Source organism: Triturus cristatus, chromosome 11, assembly GCF_964204655.1.
Source record: "Triturus cristatus chromosome 11, aTriCri1.1, whole genome shotgun sequence".
In the NCBI taxonomy this organism is placed as follows: Eukaryota; Metazoa; Chordata; class Amphibia; order Caudata; family Salamandridae; genus Triturus; species Triturus cristatus.
In genome coordinates this window covers 225582184-225599201 of record NC_140594.1, presented here as the reverse complement: position 1 = coordinate 225599201, position 17018 = coordinate 225582184, and the positions used below count along the sequence as shown (strand labels likewise).

The window sequence follows — 17018 nt, the reverse complement described above, 5'->3', positions numbered from 1 at the left end:
AGTCCCGGATATTGTCGACTGTGACAATTGGGGCAAGGTCTTTGCTGCGACCTATGCGAAGTGCTACGGCACTCCGTCTATGTCTTTACTGCCCTCGGTCATCAAGAAGGTCCAAGACAATCATGGTGCCGAGGCAGCAATTGAGTTGGGATTGAGGCTTGTCGATAGCTTCGATGTGGTTTGTTCCATGGTTATGGGCAACCTCAAAGGAGATGCCATGCAGTTCCAGCTGTGCAATATGTTGGCACTTGTGGATCCGGGCGACAGGCCAAAGGAATTCGCTAAAATTATAGCGAAAGCCTACAGAATGGTGGGTCGTAGCGCCTTGGGTGTGAAACCCACCGTGATCATTCCGACTGCAGTACAGCAGCCTTAAGTGAGTTAGTCTACAAAAGACAAAAAGCCCAACTTTCCGAAGCAAAGTTGGCGAGCTAAGAAACAGGGGAAGCAGCAAGAAAAACGGAGTTCTCGTTCTGCATCACCGGTGCAGACACAAAGTGAACGCACTTATCATTTGCGCGATCGTTCTAATATAAAGTCACCTGATAGATTTAAGGTTCCTGAACAACGCTCTCCTCGTTCTTCACAGGAAACATCGGCTTATCAATCCGGTGGCGGAGATCGTGGAAAGGGAAAGGGTGCTCAAGGTCGTGAGCAGCCCCGTCAGACTGACGGTAAAGGCAAACAGGACGAATCTGCACGTCAGAGACCCCCGTTTCAAAAGAAGAAAGTTGCTGCTCTAACTGCGAGATATGCCTCAGATGGTACGGACACAGCTTCTGAACCAGACATGGGCGCCAACGCTGCTAGACAGCGCGGCGGAAGTTACAGTAGTGCGACAAGCGCTGCGTCCGTTTCTGGCGGCGACAGCAACTGATACCTTTGTAAGTGTTGAAACTGCTGATACTCGCGTAGCTCCCCCTGAAAGAATGTTTAAAATTACCCTTTTAATTGAGGGTGACATACGACGTAAAATTAAAGTGGTATTTTGGGATCATCTAACCTCCACCTATGATATACTTTTGGCGGAGGCAGATTGGCCCCCGGCTTTCGTGTTGGAGGCTCCTAGAGGGGAGGTAGTAATCCTCCATTCCTTTGGGCACACTGTGCCTCTGGAACATTCTAACAGGTTAGCCGGGGAGTGGGCGCAGGTGCTCGCGCCTGCGTTGTACCGTACTCAGGTTGGCTGGGACAAATTTTCTCCCAATCATAAGATTCCGTTGCGGTCTGAACCCCAGCCACAACCCCAATACCCCATGCGTCGCGAAGCCCGATCTCACGTCGCGTCCATCCTTGAGCAATTGGAATATCAGGGTGTAATTGAAACATGTGTGTCACCCATGAATAATCCTTTATTCACTGTGACGAAGCCTGACGGATCGTACCGCCTAGTTTTGGATTACCGGCACTTAAATTCACACTGCCGGACATGTGCGGTACAGAATACACACAGTTCGGCTCTCGTCGATAGTCTTGTGAGAAAACGTTTTAAAACTACTCTTGACATCTCCAATGGCTTTTATAGCCACAACCTGTCTCCTCATAGCTATGAGTGGACGGCGTTTACCTCGGGTGGCAAACAGAAATGGTTCAAAAGGCTCCCAAAGGGCTATAAAAACAGCCCCGGGGTCTTTGCTGCTCGTGTGGTCTCACTATTGGAGTTGATTGACCCGGAAGCATATTCGTATGTAGATGACATCTACCTAACGGACGACGAGTTGCTTCCACACCTTGCTCATGTGGATAACATAATAACTATGTTTGCTGACTATGGTTACAAGTTCAACTTTGCCAAGTCCCACATTGCCGAGTTCACGGTGTTGTTCTTGGGGTACGAACTCAATAATGAGGGTCGAGGCTTGGCTCCGCAATTCCTTGAGAAATGCGCACGCCTCAGTACTCCTTCGACACTGAAGAAATTACAATCTTTGCTGGGTTTTCTGAATTTTGGTCGTACCTACATTCCTGATTATGCCCAGCGTATCAAGTCGCTTTATGCCTTGGTACAACCTACTTTTACCAAATCTTGCTGGCTGCCTGAGCATTCGGCTGCATTGCAATCATTGCAGTCTGATCTTCTAGCTTCGAAGTTTTTACAAACTCGTGATAACCACACTAACCTGGTCATTAGAATCGTACCGGGTGCAGCGGGTTTCACCTACTTGACGTTCAATGAGGGCGACACAGTCCCCATTGCATACAAATCTCATCTGTACACTTCGGCTGAGCTGCGCTTCTCCGCTGTCGAGAAAGTACTGACAGCAGTTCAGATGGCGATCTTGAAAGAGCGAGCGCTATCACAAGGAAAGCACATGCTGGTGGTAACACCGTACCCTGCCCTTGAGGCGGTTACTAAAGCCAGTGTACCTAATTCTAAGGCTTTGCATCCAAGGTGGATACAATGGGCAACATCCTTGACTTCGCCTGACGTCACATATATCTTTGACGCGGCATTACAGACACAGGAGTTCTTGGAGTATGAATTTGTTCATCCGGCTCCTCTGACTTTGCGCCCGCTCGAGGAGTACCATTGTGTCGTATACACTGATGGGTCTGCGCAACCCGCAACTGGATCAAAGCACGCCTATTCAGCGGCCTGCGCAATTGTAGTAGGTACTTTCGTGAACGGTGAGTTCCAGTCTGATGTCGTGCATACGCAGTCATTGGGTGATTGTACCGCGCAGTTGGCAGAGCTGAAAGCTCTGGTGCTTGCACTGGAGTTTGCTGATCCTCGGGTCACCACTCTTATAGTGAATGACTCGTTTTATTGTGTTCAATCATACAACGAGAATTTACACTTTTGGAGTCAGAATGACTTTCGTGATTCGAAAGGTAGCACAGTTAAGGACAAAACGCTTTGGGTTCGAGTGGCAGAACTTAAAGAAGGCCTGCCCCTCGTGAATGTAATTCACACTCTTGGTCACCAGCGTGTTGGTGTCCATGCTGTCGGTAACAGTTTGGCTGACGAGCCAGCAAAAACCGCAGTGGCGACATATTTAGTAGCAGCAGTTACAAGATCCAAAACTAGAATTGATGATGACATCTTGGCAGCTACTGCTGCGTCCGAGACAGGGACGGGCTTTCCGAAAGGATTCCCTTCCCGCTACCATTATCGTTTAAGTCCTGATAACGTCCCGTTAGTGAGGATTAACGACGTTGGTGACAGATTGATTCCCAACGCGGACTGCAGACCATCTCTGATTACAGCTGCCCACGAAGGTGTTGCGTCTGCGCACGCCGGCGTTTCGGCGACTGTATCTCTTTTACAGCACCGTTACTGGTGGTACGGTTTGTACAAACAAACGCGAGCTTATGTCCTTTTATGTGACATTTGCCAGCAGATTAAACCTTCTTCTGTCGCGCGTACACCACAAACGCAGCTGTTTATATCTAATCAACCACTTGCGTGTGTTTATTTAGATCACTGCGGTCCTTTTTCCTCTGATACGGCGTACAAGTACATCTTGGTTGCAGTGGATTCGTGCACACGTTTTCTGTGGGTGTGGCCGCAAAGGAGTACTGTTGCCCGGACGGTCATCAAGGATTTGCGTGTCTTTATTGGGAGTTTTGCATGTGGTACCCTTCATTCTGACCAGGGCCCTGCGTTTGCCTCTAGGGCTTACAACGAAGCCATGAGAAGTTTGAGGGTCCAAGTCAAATTTTCGTCTCCATACCGGCCTGAGGGCAATAGTGTTGTGGAGCGAATGAACCGTGACCTAAAGCAATCTTTGACAGCAAGGGTATTAGGTACAGGCCGAAGCTGGCTGACCCACTTGTATGACGTGCAACGTGCACTTAATAATCTCCCTAGAAGGTCTCTGGGTGGGCGGACCCCATACATGATGCTCTTTGGAGTAAGAATTTTTGTTCTGGACCTTGAGGGTCTAGACATGGCGGCGGCTGCCGCGCCTTTTGACCTAGATGATCACTGTGCTGTATTGCAGAATCTACAAGAAGCAAGAGACACTCTGGCGAAGGAACACGTACCCTCTACATGCGAAGCTGAGCTCCAGATTCCGGTAGTGGCTGGCTACCTCGAGTTGGTGATCTGGTCCGTGAGAAGGTGGAGAACAAAAAAGAGTTTGGCCCCTCTTATCGTGCACCAGTCCCGGTGCTTGGAGTCCAGGGTACACGTACAGTCATTTTATCACCACTTCCTGGTCGCAAGGAAAACAGGTACATCTCGATTGACAATGTCAAGCTACAGCGAATGGCCGATACTTCATAGTATGACACCTTCAGTTTCGTGCCCTTCCATTCTGCGAAATTCTGTTGTGATGCCGCCCTCGACCATCATGCCTGAGGTTGCCGTTGAGATGCATGCTGTTGCTTCCCCTCTTTTGCCGCCTGTTGATGGTGGTTTGCCTGATGATCCTGAGTATGCTTATCCTGCAAATGTCCCGTTGCCTCTATTGCATTCAACAGCGATTAACCAGTCCCGTTCTTCCTTTGACACTGAATCAATGACTTCCACTGCCTCTTCCAAAATTGCTATATTTTTTGCCTGGTTCAAGAGACATTTTTTAGTGGCACCATGGACTTACATCTGGCTGGTGCTAATCTGTATTTTTTTGTTCATGACAATTGGCTTTGTGGTAGTGTTTTTTAAAATTATAAATGGACACTACCTGAATGAGCGATCTTCGATTGAATCCATTGCTGGAACTTTGGCCCCCCATTCCTTGTCACACATTATGAAAAGGGACCAGACTTTTGTGAACATTACTGCCTGGCCTGTGCGTGATGGGATCGCTTGGGATGCTGTTAAATTTCAAATTCATGGACCTACAGAAGTGATTAATGTGCCTAATGTATTTCGTGTTTCTATGGGTGATGTAGTTAAACAGAATATTAGATCTGATGATTGGGATGTACACGCCATAGAAGCACTATTTTCTGATCTGAAATATTATGCTGCATTTGATGCTGAGGATTTATATTTAAATTCTGCTAATTATGGTGAACAATTTTGTTATCAACATTATGGCACACATTTCCTACACAGAGCAAATACCTTTCGAAATTTTGTTAATTACACACAGTGGGAACATTGTCCGGCCCCTCATCAGGGCAGTTCTGCAACGTTAGTGAACAAGTTCATATAGTTTTCGGATTTTAGTGTGTCAAAACCGGCCTCCTTTTATTTTAAGATGGCATCTGAAAGCGCCTCAAAGGTAAGGTTGACACATACCAAATTATTATATTCCAAGTCCTTTATGGACGAATTGGCGGTCGGAGGCTATAAGCTATGGAAGGCTACTATCGATCTTAAATCGGTTTGGGGTACTAAACCGTGGCAGGTACAGGGAACAGAAGCTTTGCATCGTGCCTGCCTTATCCCTAACCATATTTTATTTTTGAATTCATCTATTTTTCAGACGACTTGTTTTGGCTTGTCTACGTCTAAAAGGAAGCATTCCCCCACGATCCCGGATCTGGGTGCTTATCCCGGCTGGGGTAATTACACAGATCTTTCCCTTACTAAGTTGCAGTCCCTTATTTCCAACACTACCTTTAATGTTTCGGCATTTAATCCTGAGGGTTGGTTGGTTTGGCAAACTGGTTCAGATTTTTGTCAACATCGATTCTTAGCACTGACACCTGGGTACACTCAAGTCAGGGTAGATCCTCGTTTTGCATCATCACACACTGTGACTACCTACTCTGTGGGTAAGTTATGCCAGTCGTGGCTGCAACATTCCACATTAGCGTCTGTTAAATTGCATTTGTCACGTTTAGACGACAAAATTGATTTGAATGATTTTATTAAAGGTCCTGCAGTAGGCAGGTCCAAAAGATTGGTATATGCTATTTACAACGAAGTTTGGAAATTGTCGCAAATTGAGGCTGCCTCCAGATTACGTGCTATTGACCAGGCCAATATGGAAAAAGTGTTGGCTGTGATTGATAATAGTATAAATACTTTGTCTTCTAGAATTTACACTTTAGATCATATTGTTTCATCTGTCGTAGATATTGTGCAGGATGATTTGTCTGTGTTGTACCATGGCCAGAATCAGTTGCGTTCTGTTATGCAATTTGCATGGACTTTGCAAACGTTAAAGGCAGGGAAAGTCCCATGGGATTACATGAATGTTTCCTCTTTGTTCCTCCCTTTTAATTTAACTGCAAAGCAACAGTTTATGTCTATGAAGGATGCCACTTATTCATTACTGCACATTGAGAAATTAGAACCTTTGCCTTTCTCTATTGCCGAGTTAAATTCGGCCACGTGGCTTATCCACGGCGTTATCACTTTACCTTTTTCGCTTTTTAAGCTTAGTTCATGCATGAAACATTATGCTCTTGGCAGGTATGAACAACTTGGTAGTGCGTTCCTGCACGAAGTTTGGTCGCTCCCATTTACATATAGATGCATGCGGGAGGGCACAGAGGTTTATCTGAAGGGTGAGGAATGCACTTCTGCTCCTGATCATTCTGTGGTGTGTAGACATATACAATTACATGGTGCTTGCAATGTACACGCTCCTAATTTAGCTTACGTTTTGAAAGGTGTACCTGTACCAGTTATAACCCCTTCATTCACACTGCTTGCTAACGGTAGTTATTTGCTTTTAAATAATGAGAATTGCTGTGGGATGCTAAAGGGCATTCCGTACATAGTCACTGTTTCCCAGCGTGTAGTTTGCTGTAATAATGTCCTTTTCCCGCCCCCGCATGGCCGGCTCGATATTTCTATCTGGCCTTCGATTCCAACCTTGAGCGCAGAGTTCAACCAGATGAGCAGAATAAGGGCTCTTTTGTCTCAAAGGGAGGTCGCTTTAACTTCATCCCGTGAAACCTTTCTTCTTCACGTGGCAAACACCCGCACGGAGGTGCAGGCGCTTTTGAATACTGACCTCCCCTTCCATTTTGGAACATTGATACAGACTATCTTTAATGCCTTGTCTACGACCGGCATAGTTCATTTTTTTAAACTAGTAGGCTCCGGCCTCATGACCTCCTTTCAGACTATTTTTGGTGCGATTCCCGCATTTTTTCATTCTATTTTTTCCAGCGTCTTTGGAGGTCTTCCTTTGCTTCTTGCCCTTATTGCTGGAATACTTTTGCTGGTTTGCGTCCTACGCAATGGCTGCGCAACTTGCGTACAGAGACAACATGCCCCGGCTGTTTCATCAGCGCAACCGGATGCTTGAATACTATGGCACGTTGCCTCTGGCGACTTTAAGTGTCGCGTATGGATTACCCTTCCGGTTTCCCTTCTTTACTTGTGTGCAACCCGTCTTTCACTGCCTGGATTGTCCATTCCAGTGGGCTCTGGATTTGTGCCTTTCAACCTCGGCGTCACCTGTACCGGATTTTGTTCAACTGATGGGCCCCTTAACGGCTCATGAGTATGAATGTTCTGGTGTTGGGTTTATGGCCTTGGGTGCGGCACATGGAGTCCTTGGTAATTGGGCCATCGAAGAGGCTGCGATTGACTTTCTGGAACGAAGTTATATCGAGGAACCTACCTGTTGTCCCCGTGTGGTGCTGGAGGCTCCGATTGTGAGTGAACACGTGTGTTCCTTTCCCTTGTTAAACTGGATGGCAGATACGTTTGCCGAACGCTCCAATGATTTCCTCTTGGAGGCTGTTGCAACTTATTGTGCCTATACTTTTATGGATTGACTTTTTATCTTGATCGACCCTTGATGTATCGATCGGTGTCGTTTTTCCCCATTTCTTTCATGGTTTTTTTCCACCTGACGACATCTTTTTTCTGTTTTTATATTTTTTTCTTTTCGAACTTACACTTACCTTACTTGGACTTATAGTTCATGCCCTTGGTTCCGTTCTTTCTAACTTGAACTCTGCGTTCTAGATAAGTGCGCCCCTAGTGGTTAGTAGTCCGATCAAAGGGGGAGGTAGTGTGGGTTAACCACGCCCTATGTACAACGCTAAGTTAGCATAACCTCGATGGCTGTTAGAAAGCCAGCTTGCTGCTGCTGCTGCTTTTGCACGCGACACTGTTTTTACATGTTATTCATTCGAGAACTGCTGACTCGACTTTGCTTCACATGAGAACCGTCTGTTGTTTAACATCCTTAACAGCGAGCAGTGACGGGTAGGAACGAGTTGGGGTTAGGAGGGACGATACTCCTTTTGGACACGGGGCCACACTGTGTAATGAACAGTAATTGTTGATTTGGAAAACAATAAAAATGTTTCAACAAAAAAAAAAAAAAAAACTGCGAGCAGTGACCTTGGTCTGTACACCGTGTAAGGAACGAGTCTGGGTCACTAGACGGGGCAGGTTGTTGTGTTCAGGTTGATCGTACTACTTCTTAGCCATAACATACATACAGCTGCCAATACCTGAAAGACGAGCCCTTTAATATTACAGAGCAGCATGTTTTCCATTACATTCGAAACGAAGAGCTGTTGCAGGAGAGAGCCTAGCTGATCCTGTGATGTGATTCCACTAAGCTGATCTATAAGGTATGGGGTCCCCCATGCAAGCCTAAGAGACCTTCTATTAGTCTAATAATACCTTATTAGTTGCTAGAGAAAGGAGGGTGGTTGTGTTCCACGGTCATTATTATTATGATTGCTCCTTTTATTTTCTATGGTATTGTAACAATGCTGATGGTGCTGATCCTAACCATTTGTCTGCTTGTGTTAGCCAAAGTACTGCATCTTAGGACGCGAGGTTTATAAAATAAACTCTTTAAACTTTGCCGTGTCTTTGTTATTCTGTTGTGGACTGATATATAGCTACCAACGGGTATTTCGGATTCCCACCACTCCTGAGAGTATCTAAGTCGCTTGTTCTGGGTTGTCTATACATTGGGACCGCCAAGCTAAATCTGGGATAACGAATGTGACACTAAGCTAGTCGGATAGGGGTTCTTAGTTCTGAGGGGAATTTCTGGTACACCACAATTCTCTGAGGTCCTGGTTTCCTGCGCATAGTTCTGTGCATAAGCAGAATCCCTGCAACATGACCTTTGCGTTTTTCTCACTGTGGAACTTCGAAAATGTGCATCTGGATCAGTAAAGATGTGGTGGTATTGTTTGATAGCAGATCAGTGTGTATGGAAAGGGGTACTCTCTCCAGAGTGCCCATTGGGTACATCTGGTAGATGGAATTGGTATTTCCTCCTTTAGTCTCCCTTGTGGTCTAGACATACACCAGGGATATTTGGCATTGAAGCTTGGTGTGGTTTGGCTGCATGGTGGTGGCAGATACTTTGGATACCTGTTGGTCAATGTAGTCATGTCACGCACAAGCATGAGTGATGGGGACCTTTGGGTTTCTTTCAGTCACAAAAGGGCATTATGGAGACTGAGTAGAAGCAGTGAGGGCCATCTGTGATGAAATTTACACACATTCCAAAGAGACTTGGAACACTGATAAGGTGGGACAAGGGAGTCCCTCTTGAGCCGTAACTGCCTTGTTTTCGTAATGTTGCTTCTGCAACCTCAGATGAGGACATAGTGGGAGAAGAGGCTGGCATGACTGTGATTAATTTGGGGTGCAGGACTTAGTCTAAGGTTCTCTTTCGACTAACACAACAGGCTCTGAAAGGGATTGCAGACCAGTCGGATGTCAACTGCTAGCTTCCACAGCTGTAGCAAGAATCAAGAATGATGAGTGAAGCCTAGGGGGAGTCGAAAGGGGATGAGTAAGATGGCAGCTGATCTGAGGTGTATTGCCTGGGAGAAGCCAAACAAGGTCCTGAAATTGGGATAAGATCAGTGAATCAATTGAGCTGATGGTAGCTTGTTGGAGGTTTAGGGTATGGACGAAGTCCTGACCAGGCAGTGCAGAGTGGATTAGGTAGTTCCTCTGCTGGAGCAACATTGCAGTTGAGCTGGTTAATAACCTGATCTGGGCTAAAAGTAACCTCAAGTGGGACCCATTTTGCCACTGTTTAGCTCTGAGCTGATAAAGTATGTGTGTGTTTCACTTGTGAGCAGGTCAAAAAGCATAGTACCAGTGCACTACATGTTCATATAGACAGTGCTAGCATGAAATAAAACAGTTTGCACATTTTAATAAATTACTGCATTGCTATGTATGTTTGATTGTCCTGGCCAAGTGGCTTCCCTCCTACACGATCATCAGGAAACGCTGCTTAAATTAAGACCCCAAATCAAAACAAAGAAAGGTGCTTCGATTTGGAGAGCAGTTAGTTAAACTGCACAATTCACCCAAACCAAAAGAGACACCAAATGCACCGCATCAGTAAAATGTAGAATGTACTCACATGCACCCAACACACTGCCACATATGCCACAAATGGCCTTCATCTATTGTCCAATTGAAATTTCAAATCAATAAGAAGTGCTGCATCTTCGGTCGATTGCATTCACTAGAAGTACTAAATAACAACTGCAGAATAAAAGTTTTTCCAAGTGAAACCTACAATTCGTATTTTTCAAGAAGTAGTCAGATCTCTTGCATCCTCACACCACGCAAAAATGCCAGAATACACATATTATGCCTAAACCATTGTACGCATATGCATGCCAAAACATATATACATTAGCAGCACAACAATGCATCATAGCTACCTTCCTGAATTGTGATGCACACAGAGCATGGATGGTTACCTATAAGGTACTATCTACACATAGTTGTATGTTATGCGCCTTGATATGAACAGAAATGATGACCAATAACATGTTATTTAGATCAACTGCACTAACACACACATAAATGATTTTTGCATAGGGTAACATATAAGTGATAAAACAAGGTGGAGGGAAGGGAGGGGCATCATGACACTTTCGAGGTTTCGCCCTTAATAACTTATGGTCTCTACACTCAATAATGGACATAATTAACATATAGTGGTATTAAATAGAAAGTGGTATATTAGTTGGGGTGGACTAATGTCCACCATAAGTAATAAAGTTACAATCGTGTTATGTCCAGTCAAAGGTTTCAGTAACTTAAAGCTGAACAGAATTACACCAAATGTGGCTTAAAGCTAGATCTTTACCCAGAAAGGGGGTTTGGTGTAAATCCGTTAAATAGTTTTGGAGAAATCAAGGTTCAAAACTGATAGATAGATATATGGGTGGTTGGGCTTGCAGGAATCCTATTGGCACACAACTTCAAATAATAGAACAATTTTATTGGCTGAGGGGAATTTATTTCCCGTCGACCACCTGGCTCACGCTGGAGCTTGCACACAGATTAGGTGGTCGCAACATGAAGAGAAAGTGATGCGGCGGCCCTCATACCAAACCTCAATCTACTACTCTCTTCAATGCACTACCCGATTTCTCACAATATACCTCTCTGAATATATACTCTACCTCCACTCTCTCACTACTATGATCGATTAAAAAAAAACTTTTTAGACTTTTCCCTACCTTACCCCTTCCTTGTATCATCTCAAACCTCCTTTACTATTCACATCTCCCAAACAAGCCTTTCTAAACCCTTCCATTTGACTCCCCCAGAATATGGCCTTGATAAAGATAGCGAGACAGACTTACAAAAAAGCTATTAACTGCAGGAAAAATGAATTGAGAAGAATAGCCTGGAAGGACTTAGAGAAAGCTAGTTCCCTCAAGGACTCCAAGGGTTTTTGGGAGATTATAAACCGCCCCCTCTTTTCTAATGATGCCAGGAGCATGGATTCGACCATAACAGGTGAGATATGGGAAGCCCACTTTTCAAAAATATTTAACCCACGGGGCATATCAATACAAGAGAAAAGGGTTGAGACAGCCATCAATTCACAAACAGCCATCAATTCACAAATTGAGTATTACAATTTCCTTGAGAGAGGTCGAAGAGGCAATAGCTAAGGGCATACCCCTAAAAGCACCTGGCTCAGATGGTGTTCCCTTAGATTTGCTTAAAAGCAATCTTCAACTATTGGCCTCTCTATTGCTTAATGTTTTTAAGGCGGTAATAGTCAGTCACATCCCATCCTCTTGGAAGGAAGCAGTGGTGGTACCAATCTTCAAACAAGCATTGGCATAGCCAATAGGTCTCTCCTTTGGGACCTTATAAGTGTTTAGCAATGCAACAGTTGCATAACTAAATACTTATAAGGTCCCAAAGCGAGACCTATTGGCTATGCAAGCGGCCGTGAAAGTGAATGTAATCGCGGTAATGCGCGGCGCGCGAGCCCGCGCACATGCACTGTAGCTCTAGGCTGGCCTGGTAGCACTTTTTGGAGCCCTCTCAATAAGTCTCGCCAGACCAGCGCATGCGCTGGGTCAGGCGAGACCTAAAAAGGTAATAGAAACGACCCTACCTGCTTCAGGCCAATCTCTCTAATAGATGCTACATGCAAGGTCATGGGGAGGGTGATGATTTTAGCCAGGTTGGAATCATGGGCAAATGTATCAGGTTTAATGACGGATAATCAATATGGTTTTAGAAAGGGGATGGGAACAAACGAGCAGTGTCTTAACTTATCCCTGATTATGGGCAAGTACATGGAGGCCAGGAGGGTCTCGATCCACCTGGCCTTCATGGACTTGTCCAGTGCTTTCGACACTGTGTGTAGGGGAAAATTATGGTCAATGATGGGGGAAATGGGATTTGAAGAGCCCCTCATCACCCTGCTACGTAGGTTGCATGAATGTACCACCGTAGTTGTTCGATTTGGTCCAGGAGGGGAGAAGACTAGGCCCATCGCCTCCACGGAGTGGGTTCGACAGGGTTGCATCCTGGCCCCCTTTCTTTTTCTTATAAATACCAATGGCCTGGAAGCATTCTTGATTAAACAACAACTGGATTTTTTAAGAATAGATGGCAAATTAGTACCCCTGTTATAATACGCTGATGATACGGTCTTAATGTCTCTTACGGCTAATAGTCTACAAAAAGCTCTAAACGCCTTTACTGATTTTATGCTAGCACTATATCTTAAAGTGAATTTTAGTAAATCTTTTATCATGGTCTGCGGTCCAAAAAAAAACCATAACTAGGAAACTTGTTGTGAAAGGAAAAACTATTGAGAAGGTGCCCAATTTTACTTATCTAGGCAATGTTTTTAATAATAAATTGAAGTGGGATGACCTGGTTTTGACAAGGGTACAGCAGACCTGTAAAATAATAGAGGGGCTGTTTCGCTTCGCTTGCAAATTGGGACACAAGCCGGTAGCCAAAATGATAATTTTATACAAGGCAAAATGTTTATCGGTGGCCACCTATGGGGCCGGAGTATGGGGTTATCATATGAGCAACCAGATTCAGGTTTTAGATAACAAGTTTTTTAAAAGATTACTAATGATTCCCAGCAGCTCTTCAACAGCATTTTGTCATTCTGAGGTGTTCCTGGATTATGTGAAAGACAAGATAAATATTGCACCGCTTATTTTATGGGGGAAAATCTGGTCCTCAGAAGAATTGACCTTTTCCAGGAGCATCCTTAAAGACTGTATGTTTCTGGACAACGCAATGTTACTCCCCTGGTTACGTTATGTTAGGGATACTTTTTATAAAATAGGTCTAGAAGAATATTATAGCATACCGTACTGAATTAAGCATGTCTAACCAAGACTGGGGAACGTCACATGGTGGGGCGCCAAGACTTCAGCAACCTTATTTGTCCTTCACTATGCATGTACAATCTGGGTTTTTGTTGACCAGATTTCGGTTAGGCACGCTGCATTTTTTAGTGGCCTATCCTAAACAGGTAGGCTGGTGTGAGAGATTAGCCCCCTGTCCCTGTAATAATTTGGCCAAACAGAACACAATGCATTTTATGTTGTTTTGCTAATTTTATTCAGATCCTAGAGCACGTTTTATTAAGTCTATACTAAAAGCTATTCAACCCTGTTCCTATCAGGCGGGTTTTGACCATTTGAGGGCATTACCTACGGCTGCAATTTCAAGCGCAGTGCTTAGTTTTATTAAAATTGCATCTTTAATAAGAAAACGCTATGAACTGTGAAAGAATTAGTCATTTGTATAAATTGTGCTGGGGAAGGGTATGATGATTTTTAAAGTTTTTTAATTTTTGCTGGTAAACCCAAGATTTATGGAACTGGAACATGTGCTAATTTTTTTTAATGCTTTTTAATTGCTTTTATTAAATATACATGTAAACTTTTATTGATTCTAATGAATCGAATAAAGTTATTTGAACTGAACTGACTCCCCCATTCATTTCAAACCTGCTCCTGCTGCTATGAGCTCCAAATAAACACTTACTAGACCCATCCCTCTTCTATCCCTCCACTATCCTTTTCAATCCAACAAACAGACTCATATGTCCACCGCTCAAATTAATTTCATATTTTGCAATAATAATTCACAACTAGTTATGCTTGGGTTCCGGTGTAGCGTGCTACTCCTCGAAAAGCGCTTTGATGCTTCATCAGGGGTATAAATCGCTACATAAATGCAAACCCCTCCCCTATCCTTTTCAACTCAAATAGCAGACTCACATGTCCACCGCTCAAATTAATTTCAATTCATAATACTAATTCACCACTAATCCTTTTTGGGTTCAGGAGTAGTGTGCTACTTGCCTAAAAGCGCTACGACGCCTCGTCAGGGGTAGTAAGCACTATATAAACGCAATTACAGGACATGGGGGCTTGGCCCCCATGTCTTGAAAATGAAAATAAATAGGGGATAAGGTGGCAGGGTAGGAGCACCCTTGTGGGAGTGGTCCCAAAGGGTGGAGTCAAATACAAAAAAATCTTTTTGTTTTGCCGCAATTCTGCAGCACTCTTACGGGAGCCAGCGCAAACCCTAGTTCCTGCAAAAGTCCTGAGGGATGGGAAAACCATTTTTTTCTTTTTTTTTTTAAAGGGGGCTTCTTTGGTGAAAATTCATCAGTAATAGGTAACTCACGGCCTCAGCATGCACTACTTACGACTTCACATATTACATCACTCATGACATGTTCTATAACATCATTGATAACATCACTGATGAAATCTCAAATTACATCATTTAGGACAACATTGTGCAAGGTGGGGTGCGAGTTATAGTTACTTCAGTTAACCAGAACGTGAACTTTAGTGTTTATCTTAATGTGAAATGTTATGTTTAAACCTGACATTTTCACCTAACTATAATCTTAGCCTTTGTTTTTTTTAAGTGAATACATAAATATTAACATAAAGTCACATCACAAAAATAAGGTGACAGTTTACCACCACGCACGTCCTTCCAATGATTGCTGTGATCCCCACAGTGTTCAGAAAGGGGGAGGGGGAGATATGTCACGATTCTAGCGCTAGTGTTGTCAGGAAGTGATGGATAACCTCTCTTCTGTGCCCTTATGGCTTACGGCAAATGTATTAGGAGGGCAATGACAATCTTGGGGTATACCATAAGTAAGATGTTAGGAAGGGATTGGAAGCCTATAACCATGTATCCTTTAGTTGAACTGCCTGAACGAATTAAATTAACATGTTGAATCAACGGTGAGCCCTTATTATTAAGAGCACGACAATTAGCTCTTGACAAAGTTTTCGGAGGAAGCTGTAACCCAATGTCGGCCGGCAGTCAGCATTAATTATCTGCGCCGAATCTCAATGGTGGCTGCCTGTAGTAGCTATCAATAAGCGGCTTCTAATGAAGGTTTGCTCTCATGGCTTGCATCGAGACATGTCGGTGGTGGCTGTGTGTGGTGTAAGCTCTGTGTGATATGCTGTCACTGGCGGCTCTCGGTGGTCTTTTCCAGCGATGGTGGCTCAACGTGGAGAGCTAACAGTGGTGTTTGCCAGTGCCATGATGTGCCAGTGGAGGCTTAATGGCATTCCCCAGCGATGGCAGCTCAAACCGGTAAGGTCCCTGGAATGTTTTTAAGTGGAAAAGTTGTCACTAGCCTGGGGTTTCAGTGTGATAGACTGCCATCCCGGTATAAGTAATGTATACCGTACCTTTCCATCAAGCTCTCTCTCGAGGTTAACGTAATCATTGTTCCACACTAGGATGTGCAAGGGAAATCTGCTCCGGCACTCAGCTAAGGTGCTCATCCTGCTCCAGTACCATGGGGTCCCGCAGACGTCTGTCAATTTTCTTCGCAGACAGGAACTAAGACTGTCACCAAATCAAAACACAATGCACCGGCTCCTCGGTTACTGCTACATCCAGCGTAAAAACAAAGAAAGGACTCGGGAGGTAAGCAACCCCTGGGGCATGGAAACAAAAGACAGACACACGTAGTGGTCCTACTATAAAAACTAAAAACAGACAGTTACGAAAAAACTCTTGAACACGCACAGCAAAGAAGAAAGACACGCTCTGTAAACAACCAGAGGAAAGTGAAAACAAAAAAAGTTATCTGAATTTTGGATTAAAAAAAGAACAAAATAGACTGCATTGTCAATATTCACTTTGATATTTTTTGTGTTAAAAAATGTGTTCGTAAATATACGTTTTATTCGATTTTGCATATCTAAATTTAAGTAAACTTTGAAATCTTGACTGGCTACTGCTATTATTTATTTTATTTATTTATTTTATTTTAAAGTTTTATATAGCGCTAGCTTCACCCGTAGGTATCAGAGCGCTTTACATCCATACTGTAAAGAAAAACAGTCGGAAATTGCATTACATAGTAGGCAGGCAGTAAGGAAGCAAAAACAGGGATAAAAAAAAATACAGCATGGAAGATAAGGTGGTTAACACAGACCGGTCACCAACTATCCTTGAATGTCAAGAGAGAGGAGTAAACTCGGATATTGAAGTCTAGGTTAGTTGATGTTGGTCAGGAAAGTATTTGCTAAGGAGATGGATTTTCAGGTCCCTTTTAAAACAGGAGAAGGAGGGGTTGCATCTGAGGACTCTAGGGAGAGCATTCCACATCCTGGGAGCGTTGCCAGAGAACGATCGGTATTGTGTGGTTTTCTTTTTCAGTTTCGGAGGAATAAGAAGGAGTGAGTTGGAGCTTCTCAGCGATATGGATTGACCTGCTCTTATCAGTTTGTTGTTCAGGTAGTTAGGGGCCGGAGAGTGAAGGCTTTTGTGTGTGATGAAGGCCAGTTTGTAAATACACCTCCCTTCCATGAGAAGCCAGTTGACGGAGTTGAGAGCTGGAGTGATGTGATCAAATCTTTTTACTCCAGCTACGAGTCGAGCG

The 17018-nt window shown here is 44.0% G+C and overlaps 1 protein-coding gene across 2 annotated transcripts in view; it reads right to left on the bottom strand.

The window, feature by feature from the left end:
- Nucleotides 1–16050, bottom strand: part of ANKRD13A (ankyrin repeat domain 13A) — a 350794-nt gene extending 334744 nt beyond the window's left edge. Inside the window, exon 1 of one of the 2 annotated variants that reach the window (XM_085636228.1) lies at nt 15817–16050. In XM_085636228.1, the coding sequence (XP_085492354.1) occupies nt 15817–15912 (96 nt within the window). In that variant the 5' untranslated portion in view covers nt 15913–16050. The remainder of the gene's footprint in view (nt 1–15816) is intronic. The other variant, XM_085636229.1, reaches the window with a different exon arrangement.
- Between the last annotated feature and the right edge of the window lie 968 nt (nt 16051–17018).